The 17,409-nt window shown below is 36.4% G+C and overlaps 2 protein-coding genes and 1 long non-coding RNA gene across 4 annotated transcripts; all 3 read right to left on the reverse strand.

Annotated features, from left to right (window-relative positions):
• Positions 1-700: 700 nt before the first annotated feature.
• MCCB (3-methylcrotonyl-CoA carboxylase) lies at positions 701-8,463 on the reverse strand. Its single transcript, XM_087317360.1, has 10 exons — positions 8,181-8,463; positions 7,235-7,354; positions 6,449-6,883; positions 6,101-6,191; positions 3,341-3,582; positions 3,100-3,264; positions 2,934-3,008; positions 2,051-2,182; positions 1,916-1,972; positions 701-1,014 (listed from the first exon to the last, which is right to left on the reverse strand). The coding sequence occupies exons 1-10, from the start codon at positions 8,445-8,447 to the stop codon at positions 811-813; spliced, it is 1,788 nt and encodes a 595-aa protein (XP_087173486.1). The 5' UTR covers positions 8,448-8,463; the 3' UTR covers positions 701-810.
• Positions 3,964-4,717, reverse strand: LOC147866852 (uncharacterized). Its single transcript, XR_015529534.1, has 2 exons — positions 4,565-4,717; positions 3,964-4,457 (listed from the first exon to the last, which is right to left on the reverse strand). It is a non-coding gene; the product is annotated as an uncharacterized LOC147866852 (long non-coding RNA).
• A 2,946-nt stretch (positions 8,464-11,409) lies between the features above and the next one.
• Positions 11,410-16,364, reverse strand: LOC147866853 (polyadenylate-binding protein RBP45-like). 2 transcript variants are annotated; one of them, XM_087317359.1, is made up of 6 exons: positions 16,003-16,364; positions 13,817-14,300; positions 12,491-12,549; positions 12,284-12,414; positions 11,889-11,985; positions 11,410-11,799 (listed from the first exon to the last, which is right to left on the reverse strand). In XM_087317359.1, the coding sequence occupies exons 1-6, from the start codon at positions 16,267-16,269 to the stop codon at positions 11,629-11,631; spliced, it is 1,209 nt and encodes a 402-aa protein (XP_087173485.1). In that variant the 5' UTR covers positions 16,270-16,364; the 3' UTR covers positions 11,410-11,628. The 2 variants fall into 2 exon arrangements, with proteins under 2 accessions (XP_087173485.1, XP_087173484.1); XM_087317358.1 differs by having other exon boundaries at positions 11,410-11,805; positions 16,003-16,360.
• Between the last annotated feature and the right edge of the window lie 1,045 nt (positions 16,365-17,409).

The raw sequence follows: 17,409 nt of genomic DNA on the forward strand, positions 1-17,409 counted from the left end.
ATGTAATTAGGAACCTCAACTTTCATAGCACATGTAAAGTTAATTCTGAAAATAAGCAAGCATTCTTTTTTTAATAATACACATGCATATTCTTGTAAATTTCCTTCCCTTCTACCAATTAAAATATGCTGGAAATGTGGATTTGATACGTGACGTATGCTAAACTAGAATGACAAAAGATCATACATCTATAAAATCCACTAAAATTGAAGGAATATATGTCCATGCTATGGTGCAAAGATACGTTAAAACCAAACACTAATTAAATGCTGCATTTGCCTCAAAACCCTTTCTATATCACTGTGATGTCCACCCTAACTGTTTTATGTCCTTGGATATCGGGATAAACAAGTAAATGCATAAGCATGTGCACGTAAAAGGCCTATCGTAAGAGATTACATGCAAATATCTACTTTTACAACGAAGTTCCAGCTCCAATTTGCCTACAGGTTAATGACCATTTTTTCAAAAACTTGGAGTAATGAAGATAGCTTGGAATTTAGCCCCCTACAGGTTAATGACCATTCTTTTATTGCAATCTGGAGGAAAAGATGGAAAACTGGAAACTATCACTGCTTATGCTGACTCTGTCATTTTCCATTGCACTACCTTTGATGGTTCCTCTTTTGTGAAGGTCATAATGATAAAAAGAACCAATTAAAATAAACCATTATCTAAAAATACACCATTAACAATGTCCTCAATAAGAAAATGTTCTCCTATATTATATCTTGAAGGCAGATCTTTTACATCATTATTATATTACAGAATTGGTTAATATTGTTGACTTTGAGGCTTTCTAATTTGGCTTTACATTCGGAACACTCCATAAGAAGTTAACTGAGGTGCAATATCTGTACACGCAGCAAGAGAAAGGCCAAGAACTTTCCTTGTGTCCCTTGGATCAATAATACCATCATCCCATAACCTTGCGGTTGAGTAATATGGATTACCCTCCCGTTCATATCCATCGATAACTTTCGCTCTGAAATTCTCCTCATCTTCAGGAGTCCACTACACAAGATGACAACAAAAATAACAAGAGAATTAGAAACTTTATCATTTGGAAGGAAATCTGTCCATTCCTCTCTCTTCCCCTGGTATGGAGTCTATTTATCCTAGCAGTACCATATTTCCATTCCTAGCAGTACCATATTTCCATTAACCCCTGGAGTTGGGTCCAAATCTCACTAATAAACCAATTTATTGGATGATCATGTGAAACATCCACCTGATGACCTTATCGATGGACGTAATGCTCATTTGGTGGTCTCACACTCTCTTTACACCCATGATACATGATTAACCATCCATCTCAAGGATTGAGATGTGCCAATGGAAAGATTAGCACCTCATCACATCTGGAGATAGAGATCCTTGCGTCTAATATGGGTGTACTTATCAAAGAGAGGATGTGTCTATGCTATATAGAGAGGCTACGAGGAGCACTGATCACAGTTTACAAAGAGATCCTAGGTCACTTTCTACTGCCAACTACTTCAGGTAAGTTGATGCCCTGGGCAGTTTACACTATGGAAATTGATGCCATATGGGATCACTGAAGATTAATTTTATAAAATTGTACCCCGTATTAATACATGGCTTCTATACATGGTCCCAATATCAGTGAAATTTGATCAGAGCTGTTAAATGCAGCTAGTTACTTAGAACAGCTGTAGTTTTCTGCTTCTTTCTATCAGAATTTATATAAGATCCACGTAGATGTAACTTTCGATCTTCTAGGCTACAGCCATCTTTCAAAATTTTACTAGCCCAAGCTATTTTTATTTCAGTCTGCTGAACACAACTCTCTCTTAAAAGACAATGACCTGTCTCTCTCTCTCTGTGTATATAAATATATATAATATTAAATGCTATGCATATCTTTTTCTTTTTAAAGATGAAAAATGCTCACCGGAAGACTTTGTCGCTTGTATTTTTCTTTCTCCAAAGGTGCTAAGACTCCAGCTGCCTGTTTCAAATTTTGTTGAAGGATTTAAGTCATTCGATTGGTTTAGAAATCAACAATAGAAAATTATCTGCATATTACCTGGGGCCCGCCCATTACTGATATTCTTGCATTTGGCCAAAGATAAAGAAAGTTGGGACTGTAAGCACGACCACACATTCCATAATTTCCAGCCCCAAAACTTCCACCAACAATGACTGTGATCTTTGGAACCTGATAAAAATACACAGACAAGAAACATGTTAATTAATCAAATAAAACTTTTAGCTTTAAAATAGAGCACCAACAGATGGTAATTCTTAGGACCAAATCACACTATCAGTAGAAGAAAAGATCATGTAGAAAAGTAGAATAACATAATAGAAAATATACATAATTAGCTTCAGGTAACATGGCATGCGCTGTTGTCTAAAGATATGTCATAGATACCACATTACAATTAAAAGCAACATTTTAATATTCATTAAGAAGTTCACAAGAGACTAGCTGCACGATGAACAAGATTCACCAGTTCTGAAATGATGACAGGAACCATAATGGAAGATCCATTATATCAAGGCATGTGGAGCAACACTGGCATGCGACTATTTTGCATACGTTTTAAAGCTCAATAAAATTTAATCATAAGACCAAGGGGTTCTCAATCATATCTACCTATCATTGCACGTTCCTGGTGTGCCTACATATGTTGGCTGGACCATGAAGGGATATAGAGACAATACATTGGTGTTCCCTTGAACCCGATAAAAGTACTAATTATAATTTAACAGTATCACATTAAAGATTGGCAATCCACATTATATTCAAATGCTGCATCTATTTTCAAATTGTCTATTGTGTCAAGAAAGCTTATTGGCGAAGCCTCTATACTTGAGAGGAATGGCAATTTTTGGGCAAAACATTTCCTGGATATATGCACACTGATAAACTGTACATATGACACTAAGAAAAACCTTAGGCCTACCTTTGCACAAGAGACAGCCATTACCATCTTGGCTCCAGCCTTTGCAATCCCACTTGCTTCAGAACGTGAACCAACCTGCATCATTTTGGTTACAAAGATCACTCGGTACTACAATTAAACAAATTTATATGAGATGAGGTTAAACAGGAGTGATTCAGGAACAAACCATGAAACCTGTGATATTCTGAAGAAAAATGAGAGGAATATGTCTTTGTGCACATAATTGAATAAAGTGAGTCCCCTTCAGAGCCGACTCAGTAAAAAGTATGCCATTGTTACCCAATATGCCTACTGTTTGCCCATAAATTCTTGCAAATCCTGTTACCAGTGTCTGTAATAGTATGAAAACATATCATTATAAGATTCAAATGGAATACTCCACATTAAGAAGAGTCAGTAGGACTTACTGTGCCATACAACTTTTTAAATTCATCAAACTCACTCCCATCAACAATTCTAGAGATGATAGAACGAATATCAAATGATTGCTGTCTGTCTATTGGTATGATGCCTTGAAGTTCTTCTGCACTGTACAACGGCTCTTTAGTTTCACCAACACCTTTGAAGGCCCCAGGACTTCTTCTGGAAATCCCAGCAAAATGCAAGTTTTTTACAATCTTTCGCCCAATTGCTAGCGCATGTATTTCATCTGGTCAGAATAGGTTTTTATTTTACCAAATAAGAAAATGCAAATGTATGCCATTGAAAACAGGGAATGTAACTGCCTTATATAATTCATGCTTTTATATTAATAAGCTCAATAACCTGTTCTAAATTATAACTCAAGTTTGTTGCAGTTTAGTTTGTGAAAGAGATTTACAAATTGACAGAGATGACAGTAGTGAGAAAGATAAAAAAGCCTTATCTTATAAACTATACAAACTGATGACATAAGTTTCACGAAAGCAACTCTTATGTGTGTGACATAGTAGTTGCTTGCATACTAACTGAGAAAATAAGTTTCATGCAACCAATTAGTGTGTTTGACAGAAAGAAATACGTAAGTCTTTTAAGAGGCAAAAATGGTCTATGAGACCAATCATGACATCATATCATAAAATATTTTATCTCAGGTTGGAGAATAAACTGAATTAATATTAGATTAGTAGAATCACTAAGGAACTGGATTTTCCTGTTAGCTAAGCACATAACATAGCGAACTTTTAAAGAGAGTGAACCAACATAGGGTGACCCAAAATAGAGAGTTTCTGAAATGAGGAAATTCCCCTTAGTATTTCCTGATGATGTCTTTAATGTTTTGATAATGGTGTTGCTTCCATGGTCAAAAATTGATGAGGCCTATGTGCACCACAATTTGCTATTTTCCCCCATCTATTATAGCCCCTTTGAATATTATAGGTGAAACTCCACTTGTATTGCCCTTGATTAACTTATAGCATAGAAGGGAGAGGTGATAGTAGCTATATTGTTGTTCAACAACTTCCCTCCTGTATTATTGGTTTATAGCAAGAATATTCCCAAGTATACTTGGTTTTTGTATTTCATTTCCTGGCTGTAAAGAATCTAACTCCCCTAGAGTTGGGGTGCGCGGAAACACAGTGCGTGTGTGAGAATGGGTGTGTGAGCAAGAGAAGGAATCAGAGAAAATAACCAGAAATCATAACACACACGGTAGGGGGATGACAGCTTATGCACTGAAGAGAAAAATACATTAATCAACTAAAGTTCATCAACTAAACACAATGGGACAATGGGGTTTTATATACAAGTCCTCGAGGAACTGCCACATTAAATGTGGTTGGTGGAACCTACTCATACATAGAATATCTGATATTCTTTAACCACATTTACACTTGACAACTAACTAGATATCACAATTTAGCTCTTCGTGTAACTAGATAGTTCATATGGATTACATAAAGTGTGCTCATGCACTTTTTCACAAATCACGCTTTTCTTCATAAGCACATGTTCACACAAGTTGAGCTAGATTCTCAACACTAGCAAAGTGGGCCAAAGCTGTGTTTGAAGAGGCCATGCTATCTCTTCCTTATTTTATTAAAAACAGTACAGTGGCAAACATATTCCTTTGATTCCATATCCTCATGAGACAATTGGCAGATATATTCCACCACATCTCTGCATGCATATTTGCCTGAATCAATCTCCAATTGATGTGAAGAGTGCCTAGCTTGCCTATGGAGTGAGAGAAATATCTACCATACGTGAGTCGAATGAAAATTTCTATCCTACAACAAAAGGAAAACTTAATGTTGACAATCTTCCTACCAAGCAGCATTGTGGAGCTGGATCCATGTTCTTTCATATGATCAATTTTAATGAAATCAGTTGAGATCACTCTAAGCTTTTTTGCTTTGGTCAAGTCCAAGTTGGACAATCCATGTGATATTGGAATGGCTTTTAGTCATGTGCCTTGTGAAGGTTGAAACTCCGAGTTTCTACTCCAAACAAAAATGTCTGTGTTATAAGTATAATGAAAAACAGAAGTTGTCAGTGGTTCAAGAAGTTGTATATCTGCGCATTGTCTTTCAAGGGTGCCAAAGGGCTGAATATCCATGAGAATTTTGAACATGGGCAGCCTCTTGTGGGGATAACTGATGCCCTATGTATGTTACACCTAACTATATGTAGAATCCTGTGTATGCCACATTTCCCTTTGTCAATGAGCACACTAGTTCAAGTCTAGTTACCCATGATTGGTTGATAGAAAGAAAGAAAGTCATATTTATACATGTGGCATGTCATGAAGGCATTTAAGACCAAACAACAATACCATTTCACATTAACGAAACAGGTAATATTGTTATGAATCTCAAGGTCATGGGCAATGGCTATACTGAACCAGACACGACAGGTAATTGGGTCTTGGGACAGACTTTGGCTGACTTGGAAATTTCGGTGTCACACCGTTTCACAAATCCTTCTAACCATTGTCGCACTGCAATGATCCTCACTAAGAACCTCACTAGGAAGAATGGCTATGCTGTTGCAATTCCACCCAGAAGGTAAGGTAGTACTCCCACAGGGCCTCCAGCATGATACTCAGAGCTCTAGCCTGAGTAGCATAAGCAACTTTCAGAATTTAATGAAGCTAGTTTGCAGCTAGATTTGATGTTATTAATGAAGTTTCGTTCGATGCAAATATTACAGCTACCAAATAATAAACCTGGGAGAGAGAGAGAGACCATTTGCAAAATAATCTGATACTCCAGACACTTTGCAATGCAATGCTGCACCTCCAAGGTCCTCAGCAGTAACTTCCTCCCCAGTAGCAGCCTAGCACATAAGATATTCCTCAGGTACTGCTAATATAGTTATTTTTTTTAATGCAAACATTGACATCAAATAAAAGAAAAAGTAACATAAAATTACGAAAGATAGTGACAAAATAAGTTATAGAAAATTAGGATATAAAAACAACAACACGATTTGACCAAAACTTCAGAGTTAATTGTAATTTCCCAAAACTACATGAGAGCATCAACTTTGGTTGTTTACACATTTATTACAAAGGAAATTTGTTGGAAACAAACCTTAACAAGAGGAGGACCTGCAAGGAAAATTGTCCCATTTCCTTTCACAATCACACTTTCATCTGCCATAGCGGGAACATAGGCTCCTCCTGCGGTGCAAGATCCCAAGACCAATGCTATTTGTGGAATCCCAGATTCTGACATCCGAGCCTGATTATAGAAGATCCTCCCAAAATGATCTCTATCAGGAAATACCTCTGCTTGCCGAGGTAGGTTTGCACCACCACTATCAACGAGGTATATACAAGGAAGGTTGCATTGAGCAGCGATTTCTTGGGCTCGAAGATGTTTTTTAACTGTAATTGGGTAATATGTACCACCTTTCACAGTTGAATCATTTGCCACCAGCATGCAAAGTTTTTCATGAATCAAACCTATCCCTGTTACAATGCCTCCAGATGGCAGCGACTCGTCGTACAATTGATGTCCAGCAAGCTTTTTCCAATGTCAAAAAGCATATAATGTTTTCTTTCACTTGATATTCGTAAAAACATGGATCAAATTAAATAAAGGACAAAATTCCAAAACGCCCCTAAATTTTTGGATATTTATGAGAATACCTCTTGCACTTCAAAATTCTATTCCTATATAGGGATATTCTGGTATCTTTTTAGTATTGTTAATGTCCAAAACGTTAGGGATATTTAGGGGTTTTCTTTGCCCTTGAATCAATGCATATAATAACTTGCAGAAAATACTGCATGCATAGGATTCGTGCCAGTAAATAATGGAGGTTAAACCACTGAACAAAACCATAAATAGGAGGCATAAGTTCCTCTTAGTTACCTGAGATAGCTCCAAAAAAGGTGAAGAAGGATCCAGAAGATGATTAATGCGCTCCCGGGGCAAGAGTTTGTTCCTTGCTCTATGTCTTTCTACGGTTTTACTACCCCCTCCTTCAAGTGCCTGAAAAATCATAAACAACATGGGTGTGAAGCATTTACACAAGTTCCTCATGATAAGGTATAAGATTTACTCTTTCAAGGCTTCATTTTACTAGAGTCTGGTCTCAAATATATACTTTGAAAATATGAACTTCACTTAAGAGTTATATCAAAGGACATATTCATTAAAGTTTGAATCTTCAGATGTTCAAATTTGCTTCAGGATTGCACAATCAACTTAAAATGCAATGGACGAACCAGCCATTTGATTGATCTTGAAACATTTATATCCTATTTCAGTATCCAGTTACAATCAACTTTAGCAATGAGTGCATAACAAGGAAACATATAGAGGCAGATATTTGTTGCACATCTATTTTTGCATGCTTTTGCTTATCTTTTATGATCAAGACTTTGGAAATATTTATACACTGTCTTTTGCCCCAAAAAATCCATGCACATAGACTAAAAATCAACAAGCGATGTTTGCAGAAAATAGGCTGATATGAAGTTCTTTATCATTGGTTCTATGGGATATAAATCCCAATCTCCAATATATTTATATCATTGGTTTTGTAGGATGTAAATCCCAAGCTCAAATTTTAAGTGAGGACTCACAATGTTCAGGAAACGGATTACAGTGTAACTTGCACTTGCATTATTCTAACACCAACATTAAAAAAATTTATTTGATCAAATAAATAACCCCTAAAACTATGACATTTGAATCCTTCGCATATTAAGATGTTTGTGAATACATCAATTTTATGACAGAATCCTTCCTTTTTGAAACCCAACACAATAAAACAATTTAATTAGATAAAAAAAAGAGTGGAAGATTGCTCTACCTTATCAATATGTCGGTGCAGCTCGGCAACAAGATCAGCCATAGATCTACGATTAGCCTCGAAACTCTCACTCGAGATGTCGATAGAATCACCAAGGACGTTGAGGTCTTGATCCAACGTGGTGGACAAAGATCGATTCTGGTAGCACAAATCCACAGCATCATTGATGAAGGACCAAGGGAGTGTGGCAGCTAACTCGCGAGGCCCTCCTGTTCTTCTCCTTCTGGAAGGTGCCATTACTCCTCGACAAGCTCTCCATAACACCATCCTCCTCTGTTCTGCAGTATGTACTTCTTCTATGTCTCTCTGTATTGTCTGCAGTATGTAATTCACATATTGACTGTAGAGTTCTATTTATACATGTCTTACTGCTGGCGTGGCAGTTGGCATAGGGATAAACAGTCCACGTAGGATTTGCTTTTAAAAGCTTTTTGGTGTTAACTTAAAGAGGAGATATGGTCACCTCATGCTTTTGGCTCTCCTCACACACTTCCTTGTTTTCGCCACTGGTTCAAGTCTCATCGGCTCCGGCTGCTTTTTACTTGAATAGGCGATTCTCTGTGACCTGACCTGAGCCGCCAAGGTTCGTTCATCTCACTCGAGGACATATGCAACTCTTGCCATGCTAGAACGATAATGCCACCACCAAACACACTTTCCAGAGTGCCATGTATCGAAGTAATGGTTATTTGATACCGTTGTCCTCGCGGATCGACTCACTCGAGGACATGTGACTCTTGCCATGCTAGAATGATAATGCCACCAAACGCAATTCCAAAGCGCCTCGTATCAAATTAATGGTTATCTAATACAATTGTCCCTCTGACCCTCTTTGTACAAAAGATGAGGGTTCTGAGATAATAGAAGCTGATGGAGAGGTGACATGTTAGAAACTATAGACATTCATGATCCCCTAACTTTATAACGATTAAGGATAACTAGTAACCAAACTACAATGAGCATGGAGAATGTACCCAAGATGGCGGCATACACTCCATATTGAACAACATTCCGGTTTTAAAAGAAATAAGCCAAGTGGCTATTATAGTGGAGTGCCAAAAGGTTCGACTTTCGACAATCCACAAAACTGTATATACTTCATTGGTTCATTGAAATTCATGAAATATGCCACTCACATAAGAATCCATCAACCTCAAGGAAGGTACATTCAACTAATATTCTTATGCTATTTTGGGAGTTATTTTCAGAACATGTGAAGACAATAGTAACAAAGGAAAGGAAGAGAGGTGAAAGGGAGAAAGTTCAAATTGAAATTAAGTCACAAGAAATGAAAGGGACAACTTGGAATGTGCATGAAAATTTTTCATTGGTTTAAAATTGTTGAGTCATGGGAATATATAATTCAAAATCATTAGGATGTTTTATGTGTATTGAACATAAGGAACATTGGTTCTGCAATTTATGCTACAAGATATACTAATTAAATGCAAGGATAAATCAAGAGGCATATTTAAGGGTTGCTTTGTTTGTAACAGGCTCATATTAGCCACAAGTTTTTAGAGATACTTTTGGTTGATATACTATTACTGAGATGTTGTATAATGAGGAACTATTGCAAGTAGCAAGGGTATGTATGCACCAAATGTTGCCAATGAAAGAAGATCATTGTGGCAAACATTGCTCTTTAGTCTTAGAGAAAATTATTGATGGGGGAATTTCAGTGCTACTTATGCTAGAGCATTCTATCTTTCTCTCTCTCAAAAACTTGAGAAACCTTTAACTCTAAACTTATAAATATGGAACTACAAAGAAAATACATGCAAACATATTTAACCACCACAACCCACAATTATATGGTTAAAAAGGATATTTGATAGTAAATACCTTTTTAGAAACAATCATATTGTGTTTCATCTTTTGTTTGATAACTTATTGTGAGAAACATCTCTATATATACATGATTCATCTATTGCTCATCCATGTGAACCATGCCATGCTCATCAAATGATTGATTATTGGTCATTAGCACTCATTGCTTTTGTGATATAACTTTGGATTGTCTATGTTGTGCATTGTAAATACTTCACATTAATAAATGAATGCATGTCAGTGGCATACAACTGTTACATATATATATATATATACATGTGCAGCAATTACATGTACAAGTAGCTTTTCCCGAGTGAGTGTTCATAGTTATGGGTCAATTAGAAAATATAATTTAGATAGACAATTCATCTCTTATATTTACCATTGTTCTTATGGATGAGTAAATTGTCCCATGTGCTTTCTCATTCTATTACACCACAATTCACACAATACTACCATGTTACTTAAATGCTTCCTCAACTTCATAGGCCATACACCAGCATTTCCTCATGTTTTCTACACAAAATTAGAATTGATTACAGAAACAAATCTATTGAAGTTTAATGTTCAAAGTACATTCAACATGGAGAAGAGACAGTACTAATCTAACCATTTCTTCATTTTCTACGTTTATATTAAACAATAAAATGAATGAAAAAGAATTAAAACGATGCGACACAAAATATCTTTAATCAATCTGCAAATTAAAACTTAAAACAGTTCTTGGAGCACAGGCATACAATATTTGAATATTGGATAACTTTGTTGACAGCACCCTCTCTATAATAGATTGGAGTTTTGACATTTTCTGCAGTTTCCCAGTAGTTGCATTGCTACACTGGAAATAATTATAGAAAAGCAGTGTTATGGATATATGAAGATCTAATGGTATTCAATGCAACTACAAATGACATCAGTAAACACCTTTCAACCACAAGGAAGACTGTCATTTAGCATTCCATTATAGAGAATCAATCCTTTCAAAGTGTTGCTTCTACTAGAAATACTCAATATTGGTCTAGAGAGTCAATCCTCCCAAAGATTTGCTTCTAGTAGAAAATTGACAATGACAAAGCTATGATACAGAACAAAACTTGCAAATAAGAGAGGTTCCATGGTTGAATGGTAACTCAACTTTGGTATATCCATCTTTGGTAACATCTCGACTAAAATATCTGTAAGAATAGTGGGTACGGGAATTATCCTGCTGTAGCACTTGTTGATTGTCAATAAAGAGGCAACTCTATCATTTGTGCACAAATGATGAAGGTTAGGGTAATTACTACCTAAGCTTTCTTGCTAGAAAATCACATGATATATTATTAAAATTTGAGCCCAATTCAATTTCAAGCAACATAAATATGCCGACTTTAATTTTTATATATGGTCAAAGCTGCAGTGAGTAAATAAAGGCAATGCATCAATTATGAAAACTAAGTAATAACATAGGTAATACCATAAACGGAATGGAAATAACTTCAAAGTAAAGGAAACATAAGCAACAGAACAAAAAAAACATAAAACGGAAAGCAAATAGCACCAAGAATAAAGAACCATTGAGAACTTTCCCACCATACTTGTGTTGTGTTGTATATGGAACCAACCTACAGCTCCTAGGTCAAGATGCCTGCTGTGGATAATTTCCATATCCAGGATAACCTGAATAAGCATAGGCAGGACCTTCTTGTCCTGGATGGCCATAGCTGTATCCTTCAAAGCCTTGTCCATAACCATAATAACCAACATTCACTTGATTTGGATCAGGTTGTGGCTGTCCCCAAGCACCTTCCTGTCTCTGCATTAAAACAGCCCATCAGATGAAACATTCAACAGAAAAATATAGGGCTCCAACATGAGTTTTTGAATGTGCAAAAAAACCTGTTTGTTAGCTGGGCTTCTTCCCCATGACAGGCGTACAGATTGCTGCCCAATTACTGATCCATGAAGCTTTTGTATTGCTTCCTCAGCAGAAGATCTGAAGACAAGTGGGATAAAAAGTCATTACTTAGCAAAACTATCATGATATAGCAATGCCTTTGACCAAAGAAAGCATAGATGAAGAAACAGCATGTAAAGACTTTGGCAAAGTGGGGAAAGCCTTTTATGCAATTTGTGATATATCAACACCTTCCAACTAAAGATGAGAACAGATAACAATTATCAACAAGGTCTTTCTGTATAAAAAGGGTGCCTTTCTATACATAATGTGATATGCTCACATTAGCAAATACGAGAATAAATAGATGAAGAAAAGAACAAAACGAGACTAATACCTGTGTGCGAATTGCACAAAACCACAACCCTTTCCAGCAGGAATCTTAACCGACACCAACTCTCCAAATTGAGAGAAAACTTGGCGAAGATCTTGGTCAGATGCATTTGGATCTAGTCCACCAACAAAAACCTGTTAAAAGAATCTGAGCGTTAATTGACTATCCACATGAACTCAATGTTGGAGAAATATCCTACAGAAGCCTTACTGTAGTGTTGTTGGGGTCATTGTCTGTATTAAAACCTTGTGCAGGAGCTCCGCCATAAGCTAAAATATAAGATATAAGGCATCACTTAAGTTTTAGCATCTATACATGAGGGCAAAAGCAAAATATTCTTGTTAAGAACAACCCATAAGGAGATGAAACTTTATCAATCCAACTCACAAGCAGCTCCCATGCTTTTAGGGGAAAACTTTAAGCAACTCCAAAAGAATACAATAAAAACATTTTAACCTCCTAAATACAAGAAGATAACTGGAAAAGATATCATGAATTCCATATGTGAGGAAAAGTGTCATGCGTACGCTACGGAACCAGATTTAATGCACCGAGCACTGACCTAAGACAGAGGCCATCAACTAAACATCAGGATCCTTTCCTGTTGAAGTGTTGTGATGAGGAGCCCCTTATGAGAAGAGAGCCTCTTGACCTCCTGCTTTAAGACAACATTAGCCTTATAAGCCTTAAATACCTGTTTACTTTGATACTTTGCCCAAGTTCATAAAACTTGGCTTAGAGAGCATCAAAAGCTGTGAACGGGAAAAATAGCTAATAAACTTTTAACCAAAGGAATCTAAAAACACAACTACAAAAGTACGATAAATTGTGCTCAGAAATCTTTGCTAAAGAAAGCTCTAGTAGATCATGAACTGTTAAAGGCCTAGGTACCAAAATAATTCTTAGGATTTCAATCTCTGAATCGCTATAGAAGCTTTTTTGTTCCTATGACTAATATCCTTGCGGCAACCTCTTAAAAATTCTACTGAATCTTGATATCTGCTTTACATGCCATAACCTCCCTCAAATTTGTTCACATACACTCGAAGAATAGTGCTCAGAAATCTTTACTAAAGAAAGCTCTAGTAGATCTGTGAATCATGAACTTACTCCAATCTTAAAGACCTAGGGTATCAAAAGAGTTATTTGGATATAAGTGTCTCAATCACCAAAGCAACTTTTTTGCTTCTACGATTCATATCCTTGGGGCAAACTCTTCAAAATTCTACTGAAACATGATAACTGCATTTACATGCCATAACATTCCCAAAATTTGCTCACATACACTCCAGGAATTGGTTCTCAAAAAAACATGAAATTAGTCTCTCCATCAGTCAACATTTGAATACATAAGACCCAAATTAACACAAGCAAAGTGTTTTCGTCATTAATCAATGTTTCTATCCTTAAAACACAGTAGCAGCACAGTGGTAGGTAAATTGACTACATCTGAATCCTTTAAATACAGATTAACAAGACAAGTATACTTTAAAAAATATCACAAAAAAACAGAACAAACAATTTTACTGTGACTACCTTTGGTATTACTGTATGGCTGTGCTATTCCCATAGCTTTTTTTGGCGTTGCCACGCTAATTCGCATGGGTCGACTAGAGCAATAAACACCATTCATCTCTGACATGGCATGCGTTTTTTCATTCTCATCACCAAAGCGGACAAATCCATATCCTTTCGAACGACCAGTGATTGTATCCATTACAACTTTAGCACCCTTAACTGAGGAGTACCGAGACCTAAAAGTTTCTTGGAGAACATAATCTGTAACATCTGGGGCAAGATCACCAACAAAGATGGTATGATCTTGGTTACCATCACTTCTTCGATCCGACATACCAAATGCAGCCCAATTCAATCGGAAAGGCTGTTCGGTTTGAGGCATGATGGCTCCACTGAATGCTTGCAATGCTCTCTCAGCCGCCCCATGGGAATTGAATTCAATAAACCCATATCCTTCAGAGGCCATGCTCTGTTTATTTCGAATTATCTTGACACTTATAACCTAAATATAAATAAAAATAGTTAAGCCCACCAGAACAAGTTCATTCTACTTGCATTGCTGATTAACCATGTAAAAGGAAGTTCACGCCATCAGAGGTACACAGACTCGTCCCCTGACAGCGAAGGATTTATTTAACTAATGACTACAAATTAATAAGATGCTTGTGGAAGGTCACTTTATCAAACCAGATGTTTTACATTCAAGTAAATAAAAGAGTGGACTAACACTTTCTCAAATCAGACAGTAAACATTGAAATAAAATCATAATTAATGCAGAGAAGAAACAACAATAAATCAAATAATATGGAAAAAAAATCAAGATCAGCATTTAAGTAAATTCTGGCATTAACGATTGACTTTCTCAACTGAAACATTTATATATTCAACATTATTTGTGAATCTTTTAAGGAAGCCATAAATAAACAAGGACGCGTCCACTACCAGAAAAACAAAGATCAGCACAAATGACTGTACAGTATAACACATCAGGTTGCTACAAAAAGAATAATAAGCCCAACAGTAGACAAAATGGTAATCAGCAAAATGACGAAACATATACAACAAAAAATACAATATGTGTCCTATAAATATAATTCTCAGTGATGATTCTTAAGGCTATTGAAACCATAGCTTCTTGTTAACTATTTCCGACATGACCAAAAGTATAAAAAGCTGTAGGGAGAGGCTCAAAAATCCATTTGGAATAAAAGCTAGCAAATAGAGAACATAAGCACCAGAGTAGAACACCAATAACCTACAACCCAATAGCCATATTTTGTATATCCATATATCTACGATGTGTGATATCTTATTCATTTTGATGAAAGCATAATAACAGAAATATCCAGAGAAAGAGAAGCAAAATCCACACTGGCATAAGATAACTTATCATTGACCATGTCCTGTTACATGAACATAAATAGAACAACCAATATCCTGAACACCCAAATAACACATTGATCATGTGGAAGACGACATTTGATATATCAAAAGCCACATTAAGAATATACTAGAGCAACATTTTAGCATATATAATGACATATTTGTAGCACAACAGACATTGCTAGCATACAATAGACAGAACCAAAATAAGGAATGAAAGGAAGCAAAAAAACTACATTTGACACATAGGAGTCTCTGTTAGAGACAACAATGGGCACATAAGACCATGTTAAGTTTTAGAAAATGTAACATTAAGCATTAAAATACAATGTTTGGGCATATAAAATATAACATTAGGTATATAAAAAACACATTTGGACTTATAAGACTGCATTTCGGAACCATATTCAGGACATGAAATGCAACGTGTTGCCAGCAAACTCAACGTACAATCCCTATCCCTATCCCTATCTAAGAATGAAAATTGAAGTAAAACAATACAAGTGGAAAACCACATGAAGCATATAAAATATCAGGGTGGACATTTGGAATATAGAAGACTACATTAAGCATTTGACATAATAACTTCGGATTGGGCATACAAAAGACCACATTAGACAAAAATAAATACCAAATTTGAGCACATATGAGACCACATCAAAGGACATGCGAGACAGCCGTTGGCATATAAAACAACATAAAGGCTTTAAATTATATGGATGCATAAAGGATAACCCTACTTAAATACAAAATACAAGAAGAAGAAGAACACAAACGAAAACCAGGACAGGTAAATTAAAAAAGAACAATTGCAGCTTACTTCTCCAGTGTGAACAAAACAGCCGTAGACGTAATTCTCATCCATCCAATACTGTAGATCCCCAATCCATAGTGTTCTAACATCTCCAGGACTCTGAGAAGACGAAGATGAAGAAGAAAGCTCAGTTGACTGCGCCATATACTGTTGCTGTTGCTGTTGTTGCTGCTGCAGTTGTTGTTGTTGTTGTTGAGACATGACAACCCACTGTTGTTGACCTTGATTCTGTTGTGAAGGTTCGTTAGATATTGTGGGCGATTGTTGCATCATACTTCTTCTTCTTCTTCTTCTTCTTCAAATGTGAGTTTATGTCTGTGAGTTCGTGAAGGTGGGTATATGAGCGTGTGTAAGAGAACAGTGACAGAGACAGACAGACAGAGAAACGAGATAGAGGATTCAACGAGAACCCACACTTAGAGAGAGAGAGAGAGAGAGAGAGAGAGAGAGACAGAAGCTTTTTGCAAACCCTAGAAATCTTCAGAGTACAATAATAGCGCTACAGTAGACGTCCTCTGTTTTTTTTCCTATACCATACTATAGAAGTATGAACTATACGTACATACGCATTCGCGAATGTTTCAACCATTCGAGTATGGTAGACACCCTCGAAGTATGGTGTACTTTTGTATTCATTATTTACGTATTATAAGGTAAGTGTTTTTTTAATGTAAGAAAATTAAGGTAAATTTTGTAATTTAAAAAAAAAAACATAAGAATGTTTTGATAACATGCGTATGAAAAAGAATGTTAGCCAATGCATTCGAGTATATTACGTACTACGTACTATACTGTTAGAGACTAGAGTTATGTTCTAAAGTAAGCATATGATAAGGATAACAAAGATAGATTAATAAGAAAGGAGAGAGAGAAATAAGGGAAGATCCACCCGACCACCCACAAGCGAAGGGATCGAGACGGACTCAAGCCTCGATCGGCGTCCGATACCATTGCCATGGCGTCGAGTCATACCTGGTGCTGGCACGCTCGCTACAAGAGTTGACCCCACCACAAGAACGGAGTCTTTACGTAGTCAAGAGATGATAAAATGAGGGTAGCTAGGCCTCATATTTATGGCCAAACCCAAGGCCCCCATGCAAGTTCACACTTGGCCTAATGGGTTGTCCCAATCCCAAGGATTAAAAGTAATCATTTCCTTCTTTACACTCTTGTTCAACCCTCACACTTTATCTACATGTATAGAATACTACGGTACCTTCTCACCACGGGATATTATATGGTTATGCCCATAACACATACTATACTATACAATACAATACTACATTATACATATATGCTATATAGCATATACCTATGTATGTATGTAATAATGTATGTATGTATACTACCTTATCATACATGCGTACATACATGCATGCATGCATTCTGAAACCAACATCGCACAACGGCTTT

The sequence above is a fragment of the Azolla caroliniana genome, unplaced genomic scaffold (genome assembly GCF_043228905.1).
Source record: "Azolla caroliniana isolate FFs.n. ecotype wild unplaced genomic scaffold, voAzoCaro1.0.p SCAF_3, whole genome shotgun sequence".
NCBI classification, from domain to species: domain Eukaryota; kingdom Viridiplantae; phylum Streptophyta; class Polypodiopsida; order Salviniales; family Salviniaceae; genus Azolla; species Azolla caroliniana.